The sequence below is a fragment of the Trichosurus vulpecula genome, chromosome 6 (genome assembly GCF_011100635.1).
Source record: "Trichosurus vulpecula isolate mTriVul1 chromosome 6, mTriVul1.pri, whole genome shotgun sequence".
NCBI lineage: Eukaryota > Metazoa > Chordata > Mammalia > Diprotodontia > Phalangeridae > Trichosurus > Trichosurus vulpecula.
In genome coordinates, this window is record NC_050578.1 from 17,325,382 (window position 1) to 17,350,682 (window position 25,301).

The window sequence follows — 25,301 nt, forward strand, 5'->3', positions numbered from 1 at the left end:
GCCCTGCTTCCCTCTGCTGTTCTGTGGGTTCTGCCATTCTAGAATTGGTTCAGAGCCATTTTTTATAGGTTTTTGGAGGGACTCAGTACGGAGCTCACTCTAGTCCCTGCTTACCAGCTGCCATCTTGGCTCCGCCCCAGCGGTGGCTTATTTTAACAAAGGCCATGAGTCTTAAATAGTTCTAAAAATCCACATGTCAGCATCGGCAGTAACCTCTGATCAAAATACTAATAGTATTAGTTATCATTTAACTCAACCAGAATTCATGAGTCTCCTACTGTGTGCAAGGAAGCAACAAGAGCCAATCTTGCACATCCTTTTAATAGTTACCATTTAATTTTTTACGTGTTTAGATTCTTTTCAGAGCTTTCCAGTAGCTGTTCCTCCCTGATACCTGGAACCTCTTTTTTTTTCCCCCTGGCTCCCTTAAATTCCTTCGAGTCTGAGTCCTACCTCCACAAGAAGTCCTTCCCAGTCCTTCTTACCACTCATGCCTCTGCTAGGAGATGATCTCCAATCTATTCTGTATATCTTGTTTGTACTTAGTTATTTCCATGTTGTCCCCCCCATCAGAGTGTGAGCTTCTTGAGGAAAGAGGCTGTCTTTTGCTGGCTTTCACCTTTCTTTGTATCCCAGGTGCTTGCATAGTGCCTGTCACATAAGTGTTAACAAATGCTTGTTGGTTTGCCTTGAAGAATTAGCCTACTGTTGCCCTTTATCAAACAGCTCTGTCAGGCTGGTATGCGGCAGTATAGCTCACATTTGGGGAGTGATTTAAGGTTTACTATGTCGTTTATGTAACACAAGAACTTGTGCCTATGTTTTATGGATGAAGAAAGTGAGTCTCCAAGTGAGTGACATGACTTAATCTTGGTCACAGAACCACTCCTACTACTCCTGCTGCTACTGCTACTCCTACTCCCACCACCACCGATATGCACTTATATGGTTCTGTAGGGGCAGCTAGGTGGCACAGTGGCTAGAGCACTCTGGCCCTGGAGTCAGGAGGACCTGAGTTCAAATTTGGCCTCAGATACTTGACACTTACTGTGTGACCCTGAACAAGTCACTTAACCCTGACTGCCTCCCCAAAATTCACTTCTTAAAGAGGCCTTTTCACTGAATCGGCTTTACCTCACTCCAAGTGAGAACCTGAAAAGGCCTTAGCCTGAAAGGGCCAGGGTCTCCCAATGCATCCTGGGCCATCTCCGGTCTCCTGGTGAATATCAGGCCACTGGACCCAGATGGCTCTGGAGGAGAAAGTGAGGCTGGTGACCTTGCACAGCCCGCCCTCACTCAAATCAAAGTCAACTGCAAGTCACGTCATCATTTCCCTGATGTCATGGTCCTCTGAGAATGAAGGACAAACACACATAGAGTTCTTTAAGGGGAGCAAAGCACTTTACATATGTTGTCTCATTTGAACTTCACAACAATGCTGTGAAGTAAATGCTATTATTATGGGCACTTTACAGATGAGGAGACGGAGGCTGAGCGAAGTTAACAAGGTCCAGGGTCACACAGCTGGTCACTATGTCACCAACATTTTCATGTGCATACAAAGCTCCAGGCCTGCATTCCAGCTTCCAATTTACTATCAGGGTAGCTTTTAGCAAGTCCTTTAGAACTCTTTAGGGCTCACTTTCTTCATTTGTAAAATAAACAGAATGGATTAGATTATTTATTTTGAGGTGTCTCCTGTGATATTCTGATTCTTCCAGGTCATCCCTAACTCTAAACTTGCTGGTAAGACTTAGTATTTCTCCAGAAAGCCTTCCTTGACAAAAGCTACCTTTCTCTAATGCCCCGTAGAGCAGAGGTATCAAACTTAGCAACAGCCCACGTTGAGAGAACCAGATCAAAATGCAATCAGGAAATGTTTAACAAAACATACAAATAGAGTAAAACAGAGATGATGTTAATTTGAGGCTTTCTAAAATAATATGCAGTCAGCAGGGATCTCTTTCTATTTAAGTTTGACAGCACAGCTCTGGAGGATATATAGAGACAGGTATCTCTGTCTTGACTTGCAACACAGACTCACATATTAACACCCAGAATTGATGCTTAACTTCCATACTGGATGGGAAAACAATAACAACAACAAACAGTGGCACAAATAATCCAAAATAACATATAATGTAAAACCGACTCATCTTTGGCTTTGGAGTGAATATTTTTTTAACAGCAGACTTTCTTTCCTTCTTAATTATTTTCATTATGTTATATTAAAATAAAGTTGTATTTCTTCAGCTGTTATAAATTGGATAGTGAAGTGGGGAAGGGCAGGGAGTGGGAGACATTTTCAGAAATGCTGAGCAGCATAGGGAATCCAAGTTGGAATTAAGAATTTATCACAAATTTTTCCAAAAAAGGCATAGGCCTCATGTGAAACAGCAAACAACTAAAATGGATGTGTTTTTCTACAAACAGCATGCATTCATATAGGGTTTTAAAGTTTATAAGTACTTTCTTCACCATAGCCCTGTGAAATAAATATTAAAATCACTCTTGCACAATTGCACAATTTTATATTTGAGCCCCACCTTTTCCCTGAAAAGACCCATCTTTTAAATATCAGTATTCTTTAAGGCAGTGAAGATAGCATTATGAATAGAGCACCAGGCCTGAGTCAGGAACACCAGAATTCAGATCCTCCATCCTCAGACACTCCCTAGTTGTGTGACTGACCCTGGCAAGTCATTTAACCTCTTTCTGTCTGTTTTATCAAACATAAAATGGGGATGATAACAGCACCTACTTCAGAGGGTTGTTGTGAGGATCAAATAAGATAATATTTAAAGCACTTAGCACAAGGCCTGACACATAGTAAATACTATAAAAATGTTTATTGGTTGACGGATTACCTGTGTGACTTAGAGTAACACAGAACTGATCTATAAAGTTAAGGGGGTCCAGGATCTCTTCTTAGATGAGAAAGCCTGATGGGTGTCAGTCTCCACAGGTGGAGGGAACACAAAGATGAAGAATGTTAGAGCTGGTGGGGATCTTAGACATTTTCTAATCCAGTTTCTCATTTTGCAGATAGGAAAATTGACTTGACAGAAGTCCCACAACTAGTGAGTGACAGAACAGGGGCTTTAAAACACACTTTCTGAATCCGGGGCATATGAGTGCGTGGTGATGCCTCCACATCTGCCCATTCACAGACTGACTGGCAGTTCTATGCATGGCCTAGTGGAACACAGAAATTATCCAAAGCAGTGAGTCTGTAATAATAGCAAGCATTTGTATATCACCTTGAAGTTTTCAAAGCCTTATTTTTGACCTTACAGTAACCCATTTTATATACAGTCAGTCCTCATCATTTGCATGTTTAACTTTCGTGACTTGAAGCATTCACGCGATTTTATTAGTAATCTCATTTTCACTTTCATGTTGACAGCCACACACATTTGCAGCTATGTGCAATAGAGTAAAAATGGGAGGCCCAATGAGCACAACTTTTTGGCGCAGTTAGTATTCTAGTAGGCGCTTCACTGGTCTTGCTTACCCTACTATTGTAAAGAACTCCCTGTACATTCATTGCATATTTTCATTGTTTGCTTTTAAAACTCAAGTTTGTCTTATAATTATGCCCCCGCAGTGCAAGGTCTTTGGGCTCTAAATCCAAGTGTGCAAAGTTAGTAACATGGCTTAATGGGAAAATAAAGGCATTAGATAAACTTTGTGCCAGAATGTCTGCTGCTGCTGCTTTCAACTGCAAGTTTGGTATTAATGAATTGATAATTCATTACACCCACAAAAAGGAGGAAAGTATAGTATACAGTACAATCCTCTCACAGTGCCATCCAACACAGTGGAATGTAAATTCAGGTTGAAAAATGTTTAAGTTTTTTAAGAATTTTATTTGCTATACAGTATTGATGATATGGTAGATTTCCTGAGTTATGAAAAGTTAGTATCATCTGAAATCAACAGGCTTTTTTTATTGAGATGTTAGCACAAAGGGTCATAGAATGCTAGGGAATTACTAGTGAGGAACAATGTTTTGCATGTTAGAAATTTTATTTTGTGTACTGCATTTCTTGGGTTATTTCATGGTTACTGTGTTAGGAAAAGTGCATATTATCAGAATTAATGTTTAGTAATAAAGAATTATATGCAGGAAAAGTGTATTTTCATCAATCTCTAGTGAAAGATTACAATTTCTGGTGGTCATGAGAACCTAACCCCCTCTTTGCCATAGGTTCAGTGTATCAGCATTTGCATTTTTTACTTTTGTGCTGTTTACTAGGAAGGTTATCCTAGCAAAAGTTGAGGATTGACTGTGTAAGGAAACTGAAGCTTGAGAAAGGTTAAGTGGTCAGGATCATACAATTAGTAAGCAGAAGTCAGAAAGTCAGTAAGTCAGAAAGAAAGTAAGTACTAGTTTAAGAATTCTAATCCAGTTCTATTTGTGTCTTCAGTTCCATGGCTTTTCCCACTATACTCTGTTGTATGTATGCACTAGAGAACGTAGCACTGCAGACTCAGATTTTAGACCCAACTATGCTACGTGACATTGGGCAAGCTGTTAAGTCTACCTAGGCCTCAATTTTTTTTCTTCACTTATTTAAAAAAATTTCCCCAGTTACATATAAAAACAATTTTTAATATTGGTTCTTAAAACTTTGAGTTCCAAATTCTCTCCCTGCAGTTTGATGTAGGTTATACATGTATAGTGATGCAAAACCTATACATAATAGTCATGTTGTGAAAGAAAACATAGACAAAAAATAAAGTTAAAAAAGTAGGCTTCAATCTGAATTAAGACACCCTCGGTTCTTTCTCTGGGGATGGATAACATTTTTCATCATAAGTCCTTCAGAGTTGTGTTGCTGAGAATAGCTAAATCATTCACAGCTGATCATCTCACAATAATGTTGTTACTCTGTACACAATACATTTCACTTTGTATCAGCACATGCAAGTCTTTCCAGGTTTTTCCAAGAGCATCCTGCTCATCACTTCTTATAGTACAATAGTATTCCATCATAGTCATGTACCATGGTTTGTTTAGCCATTCCACATTTGATGGGCATCCCCTCAATTTCTAATTCTTTGCCCCCAGAAACAAACTGCTATAGATCCTTTTCCTTTTTTTAATCTCTTCTGGGATACAGATAGTAGTGGTATTGCTAGGTCAAAGGATATGCATGGTCTTATAGTCCTTTGAGCATGGTTCCAAATTGCTCTATACAATGGCTGAATTAGTTCACAGTTCCACCAACAGTGCATTAATGTCTCCTTTTTCCCACATCTCCTCCAACATTTGTCAGTATGAGACAGTACCACAGAATTGCTTTAATTTGCATTTCTCCAATCAATAGTGAGTTAGAATATTTTGTTCATATGGATATAGATAGCTTTGATTACTTCGCCTGAAAACTGATCATGTCTTTTGATCATTTATCAATTGGGGAATGGCTCTTATTTTTATAAATTTGACTTAGTTCTCTCAATGTTGTAGAAATGAAGCCTTCATCAGAGAAACTTGCTTCAAAATTTTTTTCGCAGTTACTATTACCAACTGTATTTCCCTCCATCCTATTCCATCCCCTTATTCTATTCTCTTTCTTCTTTCACCTTGTCCTTTCTCAAAAATATTTTGCTTCTGACTACCCCCTCCCCCAACATGCCCTCCCTTCTATCACCCCCGCCCCCTTCACTTATTCCTTTCCCCTCCTACTTTCCTGTGGGGTAAGATAGATTTCTGTACCCAGTTGAGTGTGTGTATTATTCCCTCTTTGAGCCAATTTTGATGACAGTAAGGTTCACTCACTCCCCTTTACCTCCTCCCTTCTCCTCTTCCATTGTAAAAGCTTTTTCTTGCCTCTTTTAAGTGAGACAATTTACTCCATTCTACCTCTCTCTCTTTCTCCCAATACAATCATCTCACCCCTTAATTTTATTTTTTTAGACATCATCCCTTCATATTCAACTCACACCTGTGCCTTCTGTCTATATATACTCCTTCTGTCTTCCCTAATAATGAGAAAGGTCTTATGAGTTACAAATATCATCTTCCCATGAAGGAATATAAACGGTTTAACCTTATTAAAGTCCCTTATGATTTCCCTTTTCTTTTTTAACTTTTTATGCTTCTCTTGAATCTTGTATTTGATAATCAAATTTTCTATTATATCTCATTGAATATCCAATTTTTCCCTCGATGAATTATAGTCAGTTTTGCTGGGTAGGTGATTCTTGGTTGTAATCCTAACTCCTTTGCCCTCTGGAATATCATATCCCATGCCCTCTGATAAATGTTGAAGCAGCTAAATTTTGTGTTATCCTGAATTTGTTTCCATGATACTTGAATTGTTTCTTTCTGGTTGCTTGCAATATTTTTTCCTTGACCTGGGAACTCTGGAATGTGGCTACAATATTCCCAGGAGTTTTCCTTTTGGGATCTCTTTTAGGAGATGATTGCTGGATTCTTTCAATTTCTATTTTACCCTCTGCTTCTAGAATATCAGGGCAGTTTTCCTTGATAGTTTCTTGAAAGATGATGTCTAGGCTCTTCTTTTTATTATGGCTTTCAGGCAGTCCAATAATTTTAAAATTATCTCTTCTGGATCTATTTTCCAGGTTAGTTGTTTTTCCAATGAGATATTTCACATTGTCTTCTATTTTTCATTCTTTTGGTTTCATTTTATAATATCTTGATTTCTCATAAAGTTATTAGCTTCCATTTGTTCCATTCAAATTTTTAAGGAATTAATTTTCTTCAGTGAGCCCTTGGACCTCCTTTTCCATTTGGCCCATTCTTCTCTCCTCATTGGCTTTTTGGATGTCTTTTGCCATTTGGGCTAGTCTATTTTTAAGGTATTATTTTCTTCAGTATTTTTGGGGTCTTCTTTAGTAAGCACTTGACTTATTTTTCATGATTTTCTTGCATCACTCTCATTCATCTTCCCAATTTTTCTTCTACTTCTCTTACTTGATTTTCAAAATCCTTTATGAGCACTTCCTTGGACTGTGACCAATTCACATTTTTCTTGGAAGCTTTTGATGTAGGAGCTTTGTTTTTGTTGTCTTCTTCTGAGTGTGTTTTGATCTTCCTTGTCATCATAATAACTTTCTATAGTCAGAGTTTTTTTCCCCATTGCTCATTTTTCCAGTCTATCCCTTGACTTTTAACTTTTTGTTAAAGGAGGGCTCTGCTTCCAGGGTGGAGTGCAGCACTGTCCAAAATGTCAGGCATTTTGTGCATCTGTTTTCATTAATATTTCTAGGGACCTGCAAGTTTTCAGTTCTTCCAAAGTGGTGTCATATATGGAGGGGTGTTTCCTACTCTCCTGGCCTAAGCTCTGGTCTGTGAGTGACCACAAGCACTCTTTTCTGCCCTAGAACAGTGAGGAGGGTCCTCCCTTCCACTGCTGCTGCAAGCTCTGTTATGCTACTGCTCCTCTTCACCCTAGGACTGTGACCCGGATCTGAGTGTGGGCAAAGCAACAGAGTCCTGCCTCAGTGCTAGCACAAAGTGACTCCTGTAATCTCCTTCTGACTGATTGTTTGACCCCCTTACTGTCTATGGGCTGAGAGCTCCAGAAGCGGCCACTGCTGCCACATCTGCTGATTCAGTCATTCCCAAGCCTGCTCCTTGTTTCCTGGGGCTGGGGCTTTCCTGACATGACTTTAATTAGACTGTGCTCCACTCTGACCTAGCTGTGACAGAACCTTTCTTGCTGACCTTCTAAGTTGTCTTTGGCACCTGTGGGCTGAGAGGTCTGGAAACTGCCACTGCTGCTAGTGATTCAGTCACTAGAGGCCTGCTCCTGGTTTGCTGAGGCTGGTCTACACTGGCGCAACCTGCGTACCTCTCTCACCCTGGTGCAGCAGACCTTTCCTGCTGACTTTCCAAGTTGTCTTGGGCTGGGAATTTGTTTCACTCCATGTTTTTGTAGGTTCTGCTGCTCTAGAATTTGTTTAGTCATTTTTAAAGGTATTTGGAGTGTTTTGCGGGAGAGCTCAGATGAGTCTCTGCCTTTACTCTGCCATTTTGGCTCCACCTCTATTGCTTCTTTTAAGGCTCAGCTCAGGTGCCACTGCCTACAAGTACTGAACTCCTTAGCTGATAGCACTCTCTTACTCCTTATATTTTATTGTGGCACCCCATCCCGCCCCAAATATAAGCTCTTCAAAGGCAGGGACTTTTTTTGTCTTTGTATTCCCAACATCTAGTAAGTATCTAGCAAATTCTTGGTGAATGTATGGAAAGTGGCCCAAGCTTTGTGGTTTAAGGCCCAAACTACTTCTAGCTAATCTTGAATTCATTTCCTCCATTGGTTTTTCTTTAATTCCACCAATATTTATTAGCTACCCACTAAAAAAAAAGATGGCTTGACCAACCTAAATAGACTAAGACAGCCGTCACTATCACTACTCATTTTCATCCTCTAGCTTATTAACATTTTAAGAAAAAGAAGGCAAAATTTTTTTAATGACTGCTCACTGGCAATACTGTAACAGTTGCTATATCACAAGATTAAAATGTAGGGATTTTCATACTTTGTGAACTCTGGAGTGGAGCTTCTTATTTTGAGCAACCTGGTCAAAAACAAAGCAGTTTTATTAAAGAATATTTCCTGGGCGATGCTTCATAAGACCACATGAACACCATTTAACAGAATCCATGTTCTGCTTACAGACAGAAGGAAACTTAGTGGATTGTGTCTCAAGGGAAACATTTAAAATTTATATATAATTACAACAGATTATAAAGATATAGACTTGTTTATTGTTAATCTTTGGCTCATTGTGGTAGATTTTTTTTAAATAAATTTTTGAACAGAAAAAATCTGGAAGTCTTAAGTATGGCTTAGCATCAAATCTAGCTTCGGATCGAAAGAGAAATTGAACAATTCTATACTTAGAGTAAAACAGTAAATTTAGGTCAATTCAATGATTGGGAAATGGCACCATCCAATAAGTTTCTCAGTTTCTCCTTGTAACAAATGTTTTAGAGACTTGTTAAGCTATTCCCTACTCTGCACCATTGTTTATAGAGGATTGTCTCTAAAGGTGAGAAGCTCCTACAATTTGTGCAAATTAATTGCTCTTTTTAAGCATCTAGTCAAAAGGGGTAACACAGATGCTTTGCTAATTCTTTCAAAAGGACACTGTATGTACAGCCAATGTTGACCATTATTTCTGACCTTGGTAATATATGATGACCAAGTGCTGAAAGGTATTGCTCTCTAATAAATAGGAAGAGAACCATCTTCACAATCATACCTTGAAGTATTCATAGGTAATTTGGCAGTTTCGAACTGTATTGTGTTTTGGATAGAAAATAATTTAGTAAATGTTATGGAAGTGAACTCTGGTGAACACTTTAATAGTGATTAGTGCAAATAGCCTCAATAATTTTTCCCATTTTTTCTTTTACCTCTCTAATTTGGTTTTTAAAATCCTCCTTGAGCTCTTCCAGGAATGCTTTCTGGGCTGAAGACCAGTTCACATTCCCTTTTGAGGTTTCAGATGTGGGTATAGTGTCAATGCTGTCCTCTTCCAAATTTGTATTTTGATCTTCCCTGTCTCCATAAAAAGAATCAATGGTCCTCGGTTTTCTCGAGTGTTTTTTCATGTTGGTTAACTTTTTCCTGGCTTTAAAGTGGATTTCTGCTTCTCAGCCTCAGGGGGCTCTGTCCCAGGCTTCTTGTTCTGGGAACTGTGGGAGTAGTTACTGGCTTTGTGTGCTATGGCCTCTGGTTTTGTGAGGTGTAGGGGAGGGGTGGTCTGGCTGCTGGAAGTCTCCTCTTCCCCTAGTGCTGCATTAGAGCATTGGTGGTCTCAGCTGTTGTCTGTGCTGGTGTCTGCCACTTCCCCTGGCTGTGCAAAGACACCTCTGGGTTTCTGGTGTTGACCCTTGCTGGCTCCACCCCCCAATAGCCTCAATAATTCAACCAACTTCAGTGTCTAGGTAGAGCTAATTAGGAATTATATTACCTACCATTAAGCTCAAAGTAAATGGGTTTTATATTCCAACTTATATTGCATTACTGAAGTACCACAGATTGGTACTTGTTATATCATTATGGCTTATTTTTATTAGGCTATGCAATTTTTACATATTCATGTACACTGGGTTATAGATACTTCCATGAGGTAATAAGATGCCCACTGTCAAGTTACTCATCTACCATAATAATAAAAAATCCTTTGCATTTTAAAAACAGAGAAATAAATTTTAGCTGATTATGTGGCTGGTTATTAATTCCTTTATGGGTCAGTAGTAGTATAGTCAATATAGAAAATTTTCACAAATTATGATGATTCCTAGATATTTTTTTCAACTTGTCATTAGAAGCCATCATAAAAAGCTGAAAAATCCTAGTCTAGTAAATATTTTGTAAGAGAGGTGATCTCTGAAAGTTGTCACCCTCCAATATAATTGAAATGGATTTCACCTTAGGTCTAAAGCCTATAAGCTGTAAAAATATCCCAATGAATGTGTATATTATATAGATATATAAATTCTATAAGGTTAATATGAAGTTCAGTCGCTAAAAGAAGATTCATTATCTGAACTTTCTTTAGCATTTGCTTCACCTTCCCCATCAAGCACTGGGGCGTATGGCCCCTCAAGAAGATTTAGGTCCAATTTTTCTGATATCAATTTGTTTTTTATTGCCACCACAGGAACACCTATGTGGACCCTTTTGAGATAGCTAGCATATCTTGAATGCTTGACTACAGTTAAGAAATTTTCTGCTACCACTTTATATTCTCAGTGTTTTTTATACTGTTCTGGTCATATTGAGGAGATGGAGATGACTGTTGACTTGAGGGGACTTAAGGACCATTTGCAACACCATTAACATTAGCAGTTGATGTTTCAAATTTGACATCTTCTAGATCTGGAATAGATAATAGCTTCATATTCAAAATATTGAGAGTTGTTTTAATTTGTTGGATCTGAAGAGTAAGAGCTGACAGCTTCTCTTCACAAATTGTAGAAAATAGACTGAGGAACTATACCGTATATACCATAAACTGTTTTAGAAATGCAGCAGCCCCTTTTTGTTGAATTGCTGGCACCCTGGTCAGGTTTATGCCCAACCCTGTCAACGGCAGCCTGTCCTTGTCTATGGCCCTGGTGAGCAGGCTTTACACCCTCTGTTTTCCCAGCCTGGACCCAGGGAGCGGCTCCTCACTGGCCCCTCAGTCTTGCTTCATTAGTTTTAAAGGGGTGTGATAAAAGTCAATGGCACGCTTAATGAATTTATCTGAGCAGCAGCAAAGTACTAATAGTTCATAAGTACTGTTCTTTAACTACTACATAGAACATTTTCTGACAATAGTTCAGACTGTTGCCAGTCAATTGGAATCTACCATTTTACTTACCAAACTGACGAAGGTCCAAGCAAAGATTTGTTCCTTCCATTAATGTGGTGTTTCGGCAGATGGTCCACATGTTGAAGTACATGTAAACAGGCAGAGAGGTAAAAGCTGTGACTCCAAGCCAGGCCAACATGAAAACATATGTCAGCATAATGAACTGCAACACAAAATAAACAAAGGAAGCATAAATTCTAGAGCACAGCTCCACTATGAGAGCAAACTCCAAATGTTCCAACTCTGTTCATCTAAAGAATACATTTTCTTCAACATGGACTATTTGAATCAAGCATAAGAGACTGCCAGAAGGCAGACATAATAGAGGTCAAGGTATAAACCTCTGGAAAATTTGTGCCGTCGTGGATTCTGACATTTGGGGAATGAGTAACCCCTCCCTAGTGCCTCATTAACTTTTTATTTTGATAAATTCTATCATCCATTTTCTGTCCTTTAGATTATGTTCATTAGATACTAAATATTATGTTCAAGGACCTGAAAAACACAGAGTAAAGGCATGAAGAAAAAACTCAATAAATAAAACTTTTGCCATTAAATTATGAATAAAGCGAACTGAGTTATTACATAACTAACATTTTATAGTGTTTTAAAGTAGACAGAGTAGTTTACATGCCTTATTTCGTTTGTCCCTGTGAAATATGCTCTATTGAGATGATTGTCCCCATTTTGCAGATGGGCAAACAGACTCACAGAGATTAGGTAACTGCCTAACTGCAAAGGAAATCTCATCTGAAGAATGAAATAGTAAGTCCTTAAGACTTAAATGGAATGTATGTTCCTAAATCCATAGTGGGTCACAAGAAATTTTTTAAGAGTACTTATGCACTGAATGGAGCCTCTTCGTAGGTTTGGAAAGGGACTGACAGAAATCAGTCAATAAACAGTTATTAATGCCTTCTGTGTTTCAGGCACTATGGTATAAAGTAGGTGTGTGTATACAGATATGTATATCTGTATGCACACAAACATACTGCATGTATGTGTATATGTGAACTGCTATAATACATGCATTTGCGTGTAAGTACCCACATGTGTTGGGGTATGTGTATGTGTATGCAGACATACATACATACATACATATATGTGTGTGTGTGTATCTATAAATCCATATCTCTACATCTAGACTGTCTATCTATGCCAATGATTTAGGCATAGAGAACTTGCAGAAAGATGGATAATGTAACAATACCCAAGCACAAGCCCTTATACTCAAAGGACCATGCTATCATAGATTTAAAGATAAAACAAACCTGAAAGGTCATTTTAGTCCAAGTATCTCATTTTATAGATGAGGAAAATGAATTGCAGACAAATTAAGTGCCTTGCCCAAAGTCACATATTTAAACCTAGAGTTTCTGATTACTTATCAGAGCAGCTAGGTGGTACAGTCCATAGAGTGCTGACATGGAGTCTCTGAAATACTTATCTTTCTGAGTTCAAATTCAGCACCAAACACTTACTATGTGACTATTAACTATGTTTGCCTCAGTTCCTCATCTGTAAAATGAGCTGGAGAAGGAAATGGCAAACTACTCAAGTATCTTTGCCAAGAAAACCTCAAATGGGGTCATGAAGAGTCAGACATGACTAAAATGACTGAACAACTTCTGATTCAAAATCTAGTATTTTTTCTGATCTATGAGTTCATTCCATGGAAATACAAATATGGTTCAAAAGTATATTTTGTAGTTTTTCCTACCTCTAGTTTTTATAAAACCGGATTTTTTGCCTATAATTCTACACTATTTTCCCCTGCAGATAGCAAAACCAGCGTTTAAAATAAGACCTCAGAAATTTTGATATACATGAGTGATTTTCATAAAATTTGGATCATCTAGCAGGTGATACTGGTTGCCTGGTAAGTTATTCATCATCACATGAGTCTAGAGATTACAAGTATTTTTCAGTTAAAAATCCATCTTTTGGGGGTTAAGACTTATACCAAATGAATTTTTAAACAGCAATTATTAATTATGAAATTACAAGCAATCATAAGCCCTTCAAGTATAACCCTGGACGTCAAAACTGGGAATGGCTTTTAGTGAGAAGACACTTCTCTACTCCTAGGCAGAAAAAATTTGGAAGTCTTCAGGGGATCTGTTCTGAAAATGGGAAACTATATGGGAAAGAATATTTCCTTAATCTGTTGTTAGTGGCCTCAAAAATGCTACCTTTCAATCATAAGTAGTATTAAAGATGATATTGCAGAATGGTTGTGAAGAAGATGGCAGTGAAAGTGATAAAGACAAAAAAAATAATGATGATAAGATGAAATTTAGTTGTTTAAACAGAAGGAAATTTACAAAAATAGTTAAAATGGTCATCTTTGTAATTACTGTTCAAAATATGCCTTTTACCTTTTTCCTTTCCAAGGTTTTGGGAATGTTCTCTCTAATTTACAAGCAGTCTATGGGACCTCAGATATTCTCTGACATAACCTCCATGCTTTGTAAAAGAGAAAACTGAAAAGGAGGTGAGGGGATAACTTAATTGTGACTATTAGCAGATTGTTAAAATGTTAACATTGTGTGGGTTTGTATATAAAATCCAGGACTTTTAAAAAATAAAAACTTTTTCTGTTAATCATGACTTTTAAACTACTAATGATGATTTCAGATTTAAAAAGTGTAAAATCATATGCCAGAACTTTCATAGAACCTTGCTAAGAGAGAATATATTTTGTTATTTATTAGGTCATTGTGACAAGTAATAAGGTTGTCTAATCTGCTGCTTCATCATAACATGCTACCTTTGTTATAAGTTCAATTTTTAAGCTTATAATTTTTGAGGAAGCTATAAAATTTTGAATAGCCTAAGTATAATTTAAATGAAATGGATTCCAGGTCTTAAATAGATTTGTTTTCTCCTGGATTTAGAATCTAAGATTGTAGACTTTTATGGCTAGCAGTGACCATATTTTAAACCCCTTAGTAAATTGAAAACTGTTTTTCTATTCAAGGTAAATTAGTTTGTCAAAGATTTGTCAAAGGGAATCGGTAAGAGACCCTCAACTAAAACTGAAGACTTCTGTCCCCATAGTCAATTTCTCTTAGTGTATATGTGTACACTGGTATAAAATGCATAAAATTATGTGTCTTTATGGCTACAGAAGCTGATCTGAATTTGTATAACCATGTGGAGTACACCTCTATATGAATGAATATTAGTGTGATGGAAAGTAGGCGTCTGTGGCTTATGCTGGGGTTAAGCAAGACAGAGCAGTGCTCTCGTTCTCTATATATGTAGAGTACAGACGTCATTCATCTAGAACCTCTCTTCTCCTTCACCCTCATACCAATTGTTCTTCATTCTTATTCTTGGAGTTCTTGCTGAGTTTAGGAAATATGTGCAGTAGAGATAAGAGAAATCAGAGTGGATTTACTCCTATGGAAGAAAATCATTCCAGTTCTCACTTTCAGCCCTTTATATGCACATCAACTCACTATATTATATGTGTACTTTTCCTCATGCATTTATTATTATGAAGCTAACGTCTTCTGATAGGCCATCTACATCTTAAAATACCCAAATTCAAGGCATGAAGCCATTTGGCTCAAAGGTCCATTTCTCTTAACCAAGGTCTGGGAGATGCAGATATAACTGCTAATCAGTTGAGCTTCTGATATACATCTTATAGTAATATGAATAGGCTTCAAAATGTGAAACATTTTCCCCAGAACATAAGTGTAATCTTTCTATAAATGTCAGGCAGTTTTTAAGAGACTTTGTCGCATACCTTAGTATGGTTGAACAAACTGTCTACCTATATTTCTTGAGCTTACAAATTTGTATGACAAATATGCCAGGTTAAGTTACCAGTACTATCAATAATATGGTTTACTGCATTTATAGAAACAGCACTTATAAAATCTCTCTGATTCACTTTTTTATCATTTTTCCTAGCTGTAAAAATTCTTGAGAGCATATTAGATTTACCCCCAAATAAGCTGTTTTTGAGAAATATCTCCCTTTTAATATTTTCATTATTTTTACCTCTCGGTAACTATATCCTGCTGTACTTGAGAGATCTAACTTTAATGAGGGCATTTACATTTTTCTTGGCTTTTTCTAGCTTACTTTATGACAGGAATGTTATACACGGGTCTGATGTTTGAACAGTCATCATGAGAGTCCCGATAGAAAGCCCAGCTTGGCTCAGTAGTGATGTGGAAGCTGCATAAGAACGAAATGTTAACGCCATAGCCCCTCTTGATTCTAAAGAATAACAAAAGATATGGGTTTCTTAACTGATGTGGCTGACTCTTGAGTGTGTCACTGACCACTCTTTGCTCAGTTTCTTCATTTGTAAAATGGGCATAATAATAGTACCTACTTCCCACGGTTATTGAGAATAAAATGAGTTAATATTTCTAAATCACTTTACAAGCCTTAAATTTGTAAATGTAATAATTAGGATTTTTATTTTGGCCATAGTTTTCAAAGCATCTGATTCTTAATTTACATCTCCTTGACCTATTTCCTAGGTCAGTTCTTTTATTAAATAATCTTTTTATTTTGATATAATATTTGTTGTTTGTTTTTCAGTCATGTCTGACTCCTCATGATGCCATTTGGGGTTTTCTTGACAAAGATACCACAGTGGTTTGCCATTTTCTTTTCCAGTTCATTTTGCAGATAAGGAAACTGAGGCAAATAGGGTTAAGTGACTTGCCTAGGATCACACATCTAGTAAATAGCTGAGGTCACATTTGAACTCAGGGAGTTGAGTCTTCCTGACTTCAAGCTGGTTGCTCCATCCACTGTGCCACCTAGCTATCTCTATTACAGTATTTACTGTTGTCTAATGTATGCATTAATTTCTCTTGCTCTATTCTACTTTTCAGCAAGTACTTGGGTAAGTACTTACTTGGATGTCATTTTTACTCTTTTGCTCTATACCATTAACCTTCCAATTCCTTCCTCCAGGGCTCTTATTTAGCTAATAATTTCATTTTTATCTCTTCCTTTTTTCCCCCAAGTATTCTTTAGTCTTGTTTGCCAAATCATGTTCCCCATTAAGGCTGAGCTATGGCTATTGTTGAATTACTCTCTTGTTCTAGGTTTATCTCTCATATTTTTTCTTGACTCAAAACATTTTTCACAGTGGTAAAAGAAATATATAGACACTCTAGGGATATTAGGCAATAATTGTCTATTTTAAGTATGCATTCCATTTGATTGAAGATTGAAGAACCTTTGTATGATTTTTGGGGGGGAAAAGAAATGTGACAAATTGGAGGAGAATTAGGCTGCTGGCAGTGAGATACTGCTCAGACCTCTGGTCATCTCATATACTGCTATTAAGTTCCTTTATTTCAACTTCATTTACCTTATATTTCCCCTACTTAAAGAAAAAAATTCTGTGTTTTATATAAAATTATCCAGAAATCATATTGGGTGTATCACCAGGCATATGTTTTTAGACCAAATGTGATTTTTATCTGGGTAAAATCAGGAGCTTCTGGTGAGGACCATATTCTGTCAATGCAAAGCAGCCTCTCTGCCATTTATAGTCTTAGAGAGCTTCCTGGGTATTTAGTGATCAAGTTGGGTCACACGGCTAGTGTGTAAAAGAGGAAGGACATGATCCAGGTCTACAGGACTCCGTGGCCATCTTGTTATCAACTAGGTTATGCTGTTTCTCTTACTTGGCACCTAATAGACACTTCATCAATATTTTCCCATTAAAGTTTAAAATAATAAATCAATACCTATTTGGATAATTGCCTACTATGTGCCAGGCATCATATATCACTCTGGTCACTGGGGATATAAAGATAAAAATGGGAATCATTCATGCCCTCAATTAGCTAATATTGGTATAGAAAAATATATGCAAAGATAAGCCATGAAAAATTAACTCTAACAGATGTGGTAGTGAGTAACAGGAAGACTAGTGCTCTAGTTCTGCCTCTGCCACTAACTACCTATATGAATTTGACCAAGTCATGCCCCAGTCTTGGCCATAGTTTCCCCATCAGTAAAATGAGGAAATTGGACCACAGCATCTCTAAGGTGTCTTCCAGTTCCTGAATCCTATAAATCTGTGACTTTGTATAATTCATTTTGGCACATAACTTTGGGATTTAGCATGAATCAAAGTTTAAAGAGATTCTAATTCTCAGTATAAGATCAAGTTAAAACCTGCTGCTTTGCATCTTCTACCCTTAGTACCTGTGTCCTCCTTCTAGCCCTGTGGAAAATGAAGAAAACTCCTCTTCTTCATGGTGCATGCATGTAGAATACATGTATATGTCAAATATATAAAGACAACTATGATAAGCCACATCTCTTCTTCAGGCTTAATGTCCCCATTTCTTCAACTGATTTTAATCCCTTCTCTATCCTGGTTCCCCCCCCCCATATTAATCTTTAAAAGCTTCTCAAGGGCCTTTGTTCAGTGTGCCCAGAACCAAACCCAGAACTCCAGATGTGTTCCAACTAGGCTGGAGTATAGCAGGACTGCCTTCTCTCCAGTCTTAGACATCGTGGTTCACACACTGTCAGTTGTGTTCTCGTTCTCTTGTTCTCTCTCTCTCTCTCTCTCTCCAGTGTAATACTTCACCTCTCTCGTCTCTCCTTTCTATATATTGACCACCTCCTTTTTTGCTCATCCATGTCTTTCTACATTATTTGGTATTTCCATCCTTGATTAAATGTCTGTGTGTATACACGCACATTTGTATGTATGTGTATATATTTATATATTTGTTTCTTTTCACCCCCACCCCCAGCTAACAAATGATTATATCATTATGTCTCAAGTCCAACTTAACGGTCCAAGCACTTACAAAATAAAATGGATGTCAGATGACCACTGCAATAAAAGACTCTAGAGCTTCTTAAAATACTAAAGAGCTCAGGTGAATAAATCAATATAGTACTTGTGGCATCTCCTCATTCCTGAGTCATTTGCTTTTTCCATGAGAAGAGGTTTTCAAATGCTGTATTTTTTGAAGGTGCTGCTCCTTGGAGAATGAAATTCATCATTCAGTTGATTTAGATTCAAAGTGCATTGGGATAGGTTTTCACAGTGTCTTGTCACTGCTACTTGACAAGTCCAAGAAAGGGATGACTTGTGAAATTTGAGTACTGCCTCTTTGAATGGCCCCACATCTCCCTTCCTCTGAAAGTTATGCTACTCAAGTTAATTAATAGAGCAGGATAATATATGACAAGGTGTGAATCTGAGAAAAACTTTTTAGCTGTTTGTATTATGCCAAGATGAGTTTGTTAGGTCAAGGAAGGTACAAAAGCCTTTTCCGTGAGATCTTGAGCCTGGGAACAGTTAAGCTTGTGACAGGGAATGCCAGCTCATATTACTTAAACAGGGTGAAAAAAACCACACTTAGATTTCATGTTGGCTAAGTGTTTTATCCCACACGCACATACTCTTTGCTATACCCAATATTTTTTTCTTTTGTAAAGGATTGAAGGAACAGGGTCCCATACCTGTGACTTTATCAGTATGAGGAATTAGTGGTATGGAAACTGTATCTATCAAGGTAAATCAGCAACTTTTCTATAACTTCTAGTCTTACAATGCTGCTTAAGGAAACTGGGAAAGGAAGAATCTTGTTAAGATCACATAGAGAGTATGTGTCACAGGCAGAACATAACCCTGAGAGACTTTCAGAGGCCAGAGCCAAGATAGTAGAATGGAAAAAGCATTCAACTGAGCTTTTCCAATCTTCCCCTCTAAACAACTTTAAAATAATACCTCAAATTGAATTCTGGAGTGGCAGAGATAATAAAACGTCAGGGTAGAACATTCTTTTAGCCCAAGGAAACTTAGGGGGTTGTAAAGAGAGCTCCGTGACACAGTGGGGTGGAAGCTTGCCTGGAGCCCACATGGATGAAACAGTAGTAGTGTGAACAGAAGCAGCAGCTTCAGGAGCTGTCAATCCAGAGACTATAAGATGGCCTGGCAACTAATTAGAAAGAGGTTACAGGGGACCTCTATGCTAGCACTGAATGCAAGACTGGACACTCCATTATTTATAACCACTTCTGGGTCACAGGATAAGGCAGAGAGAAGTGTGTGTGATATATTTATTTATACATATGTAATAGCTGTATAAATATTTTTAAAATGCCTTGGATCATGTATGATGGTGGAAACAACCTGATCTGAGACCTAGTCCATTCTTCTCCAAGTAGGACTATGATTTTTGCCTTTGTAGGTAGTAGGAAGAGAACCTTGGCTGGATATTTGCTTCTTCTCTTCCATACTTCCAAGAAGGGGTATTTGGTTAGAATTGTATCTATCCATCAGTTTTTTGGGGGACATACTTCAGAGGAGGACAGAGGGGAAGTGAGAGGCAAACTTTTGAGTGACTATCAAAGACCTTTACATTCTGATGAAGGAAAACAGCATACAGAGATGAGATGGAAGAGGAAAAGGGGGCTTTGCAAATGTAGTGACTTGGCTGAAGATATCTTAGAAGTGCTATTAAGGCCTAGAATGAGCAAAAACAAAGGCAAAGATGGCCCAATAAAGCCCATCGTGGTTCCAGAGAGGAGTAGTTTTGGCTAAGACGGAGCAGGGGCCCTGAGGAACACTATCAGTCACAAGGGATCAGAGCAAGGGCACAAACTGGGAGATTAGTGACTACATCTCTCCCCAGCTTACAACAACCCTGGAAGCACTGAAAACTTCCCAAACCCCAGAAGTAGCTCTGAAAATAGCAGTGTGAAAAAGCCTGAATCTGAGGACAAAATACTTCCCACCCCACTCTGGGAACAGAGTGTAACTAAAGTTCGAAAACAAGAAACAGGAGTTAAAAGTGAGCCAACAACAACAACAACAAAAACCTGACCATGAAAAGCTACCTTGGTAAGAGGGAAGATCAAGCCACAAAATCAGAAGACAATGATGTCAAAATAGCTACATGCAAAGGCTCAAAGAGAAAAAAATTAATTGTTCAGAAGCCCAAGAAAAATTCCTGGAAAAGCCAAAAAACGGTTTTCAAAATTAAATAAGAGTGTTAGAGGAAAAGTTAGGAAAAGGAATTAGAGAAATGCAAGAAAGTTTTGAAAAGACAACAGCTTGATAAAAGAAACATGAAACTATATTGGAGGAAATAACACCTTAAAAAACAGAATTACCAAGTTGGAAAAAAGAAGTACAAAAATTCACTGATAAAAATGACTCCTTAAAAAAGTAGAATTGGCCAAATGGAAAAGGAGGCACAAAAGCTCACTGAAGAAAATAATTCCTTAAAAGTTAGATTTGGGCATTTGGGAGCTAATGACTCCATAAAACATCAAGAAACAGTAAAACAAAATTTTAAAAAATGAAAAAAATAGAAGAAAATGTGAAATATCTCATTGGAAAAACAACTGACCTAGAAAATAGGTTGAACAGAAATAATTTAAGAATTATTGGACTCCCTGGAATACATGATCAACGAAAGAGCCTAGACACTGTATTTCAAGAAATTATCAAGAAAAACTATACTGATATTCTAGAACCAGAAGGCATCAGCCAAAGCAGTACTTAGGGAAATGTGTATCTCTAAATGCTCATATCAATAAAAAAGGGAAAGAACAGGTCAATGAATTGGCCTTACAAATTTAAAAAAAACTAGAAAAAGAATAAAAGTAAAAAATCTCCCCAATTAAACATCAAAATTGAAATCCTGAAAATTAGAGGAGAAATTAATAAAATTATAATATAAAAAACTATTGAAATAATAAAATTAGGAGCTGGTTTTATGAAAAAACAACAGACAAACCATTGATTAATTTGATTTTAAAAAAGAAAACCACATTTGCAGAAAAAAATGAAAAGGTTGGATGCACCACGAATGAAGGTGAAATTAACATAATTATTGGGAGCTATTTTGTCCAGTTATATGCCAATAAATCTGGTAATATACAGAAGTTTATCAGATAAAGGCATTTTTCAAATAAGGAACTGAGACAAATTTATGAAAAATAAAAGCTATTCCTCAATTGTTAAATGGTCAAAGGATATGAAAGGTTACTTCTCAGAAGAAGAAATCAACACTATTGATAGTCACATGAAAAAATGCTCTAAATCCTCTATTCATTACAGATATGTAGATTAAAATAACTGAGATACTACCTTATGCCTATAAGATTGATTAATATGATAGGAAAGGAAAACTGACAAATATTGGAGGGGATGTGGAAAAAAATCAAGTCACTAAAGCACTATTGGTGGAGTTGTGAACTGGTGCATCCCTTCTGGAGAACAATGTGGAACTGCGCCCAAACGGTGTATACCCCTTGATCTATCAATACCACTACTAGGTCTTTATCTCAAAGAGATCAAAGAAAAAGGGAAGAGGACTCATTTATTTATAGCTTTTTGTTTTTTTTGTAGTGGCTAAGAATTAGAAATTAAGGCTACGTCCATCAACTGGATCACGGCTCAACAAGATGTAATACACGGTCGTCCCTTCCCTTATTTGAAGAAGATGTGCCCTATACGTGAGAAATTTTATACATGACGTTAGACATGACCTACATATTGATGACTTTTGCTAAACTGTTCCACCAGTACCCCTTCCTTTTTGTTTTAAATCATTGTTACATGAGATGGCTTGGTGCGTCAGGAAGGGCTTGGAAACGAAGGTGATGTAAACCAAACTTATCAATAAAATGCAGTTTTAGAATAAGGTTATCTAAATCTTTAGAGCTCAGAAAAATCAGGGACGCTTTAGTACATTTGTATTCGATAGATTATGTACCTATTCTACGTCTGGTACTGCGCTAGGGCGCAGGTTACATAAAGATAAAATCAAATCGGTTCTTCCCTTAAGGAATAGTAGCTTCCATGAGAGACTTTGAAAATAATAAATTCAAGGGACTCCGTACGTTATAGATACATTGATGATCTGAATGGAAGAAGAATTGTCCATATTGTAGGTTCCACAAAGTTGAAATTTTAGACCTGGAAGAAAATTAAATTAGGCACGTGCAATTCAACGACGAGTCAGGACAAAGTACATGGAAAGCAAAACTTCCAAGTGCTTTGAATCCCTTGCTTTTCTGCCTGTAAGCGGGCTGCGTCAATGCATACTGGTAGAGGGGGCCCGTAGCCAATAGGAAATCAGGTATGAGAATACTAGACAGCCACTCAAAGATTCTGAAAAAGAACCAATAGGAGGAGGTCCTGGGTGTTGGCCTTCACCCTCAGGCTGCCTGCAGCCCTTACTGTCAAAACTGAAACCGTTGTTATCCTTCCTAAACCTGCACATCTTCCCAATCTCCTCCACCTCTGGATGGAACTATTATTCACATCCTAGTCACAGAAGTTCAAAATGTAAGAGTCATCTTTGATTCTTCCCATTTCCTTCATACATATATCTAATCAGGGAGAAGGAATTCCAATTCATTAAGTGCCTACTCTGGGCTAGACGCTGCATTACAATCATTATCTCATTCGATCTTCGCAGCGACCCTATAAGGCAATATTTAACATTTGTAAAAACTGAGGCAGGCAGCGATTAACTGGCTTTCCCAGGGTCGCAGATGTGGTAATTATCTAAGGGCAGATTAGTTCTCCATTTTTCCTTTGAAATATCATTCACATCCATCCTTTCCTTTTCATTCTCACAGTTAAATCAATAATTCCACCTTTCATTTTCTCTTGCGTAGACTGGCAGAAGCCTCCTAATGGGTCTCTCTGCCTTCAGACTCCCCCTTCTCCTATCCAACCTTTGTGTGGCTGCCAAGGTAATCTGAGTAATTACTTCAGATATGAAGCCAGCAAACAAATAACATCAGGAAAATACACCACAAATTCAAAGATAATCTCTACATAACAGCCAGAAAAGCAGAGAAACATGGGGTGTAGAATGTGGGCCAAGTCTATAAATGAAAGAAAGTGCCAAGCCTAAAAGAAAAGCAGGGAAAGTCCTGAAGTTGCCCTATGGGAAGATCACAAATCAGCAAATGCAAAGCAGAAAAGCATTAAAATTGCTAAACACACCACTGAACACAGTGGCTTAAGCAGAGTGCAGAAAATAATCCATCCAATAAGGCGTGAGAAATCCTCAAGAATAATGATTTTTTAAAAAATAAAGATTGGCAGGACTTGTGAGTCAGAAGCTTGAAGAAGAAGAAATAGATGAAAAATGTTTGTATGAATGTTCAAAAATTTGAAATGGTAAGATTGGGATGAATGGACTAAGGGTCCCCAGAGTACTGAAAAAAAGAAAATGGCACTACTGTCATTATGAAACGGGTACCAAAGTTCAACTCTGGCAGTCCAAGATGACTCCCATGGCATTAAGTAAAAGAAGTGGCACATAACATAGCACTTTGTTTTCAGTAATGAATTCTAACACTCTCCCAGTGCAGTTGTTTGTGAAATAATGTTGACAACAAGAAATGAAAATTTGCTTCTTCAGACTTAAAGGTGGTTTTTCATTCCAGCAGGATAAAGTACTTTTGAAGATGAGATGGGGGACATTAAAAGCCTGTTTTTATTGAGATGCCAGTAGTTTGAGACCATCTACTCTTTATAGGAGGCAGGTAGAGAATGAATGACGAGTCTGTTAAAATGTGAATACGTAAGGAAATATGTACAAAAGCAAAAATAATTAGTGCCTCCCTACAAATTAATTTTAAAATCTAATTCTGCTAAATCGGAGGTTCTCTCCTCCAGTCCTTGTCTCTTTTCTTTGCATACTTTCCATACCCTTGGCAACCTCATCAATCCCCATGATCTGCAGTTATTATCAGTATGGTGATAACTACTAACTACATGTACATCTCCAGCCCTGACTTCTGAGCTACAGTTTCACACTCTTGCCAGCTGGACATTTCCATCCAGATGTCCTGGCCTATCTCTCAAAATCAACATGCCTAATATTTGTCATTATCTTCCCTCCTTCAAATTTTCCACCCTTATCCCACTCCTCCAGCCTTCAGAGTTACTCTTGACTCTTCACTCTTATTCACCACATTCCATCAGTTGACAACTCTTGTCAGTTCTCTCCATTTCCTACCCCATATAGCCATCCCACCTGCCACTATGCTAGTTCAAGCCAACGCTGTATCTTATAGTAGACTAACTTCCTAAATGCTTTTAATCCTTCCATCATCCTCTTTTACAGTATAGCCTATCAACAGATTTTTACTGTACAGTCTAATGGCCAGAGGCAAAACAGTGTAGATCAGAGACACGCATCAAGTGGCAGTTTAATTAATGAATTTCAGAGTGAGAAACGTGGTTTGAAAATTTAAAGTTCTGAGAATAAGAGCTGCTCATATTGGAATAAAGGCAAAGTTTTTATACATAAATCACAAGTGGGCTGGGGGGAACCACAGCAAACCCTTGAGTACAGGACAATACACATGTTCTCGAGTTCTGTGAGAACAGACTCCAAGTTGATTGTCTCACAGCAGGGGTTGTGTCAGTCTGGTCAAGTCATCTAACTTTCCAATGCTTTAGACAACTCTCTGAGACTATAAATTGCAGAGAAGGTGTTAACCTGCATCGGTGGGGGAAATTTCCTCAATTGAGAGCTCCCTATACCAATGTAATTACAGGTCCATCTCCTGTCCCATTCTATTCTCTCCTAGTTAAAAGCCTTTGCCTATGCTATAAATGAAGCTCTGCCTCTTTCAAGCCCACCTCAGGTATTACCTCTTCTTTTAAACCTTCCTGTTATCTCCCTAGGTACAAATGATCCCCTTTCCTTAAACACCCCAGATGACATTGTATGAGCATTTAATCATTTTGTAATGTTTCATTTTAGCTGTTCATGTACATTTTCATCTCTCTACTAGACTGTAAGCTATTCATAGGCTAGATTGCTTCTATCTTTTTATTCCCAGTACTCTGCACACAAGGCATAACCAAATATTAATAAATTAAGACTAAATTAGTATCAGTAATATTTATAAATAAATAATAAATTAATATTAATAAATAAAAATAAGTATTAACAAATATT

At 37.6% G+C, this 25,301-nt stretch overlaps 1 protein-coding gene and 1 pseudogene across 1 annotated transcript in view; both read right to left on the minus strand.

Annotated features, from left to right (window-relative positions):
• GPM6A (glycoprotein M6A) overlaps positions 1–25,301 on the minus strand; it is a 103,749-nt gene that overhangs the window by 10,418 nt on the left and 68,030 nt on the right. The window contains exon 4 of the mRNA XM_036763338.1: positions 11,356–11,509. Coding sequence (XP_036619233.1) covers positions 11,356–11,509 — 154 coding nt within the window. The remainder of the gene's footprint in view (positions 1–11,355; positions 11,510–25,301) is intronic.
• On the minus strand, positions 10,508–11,299 carry LOC118853220 (annotated as a pseudogene).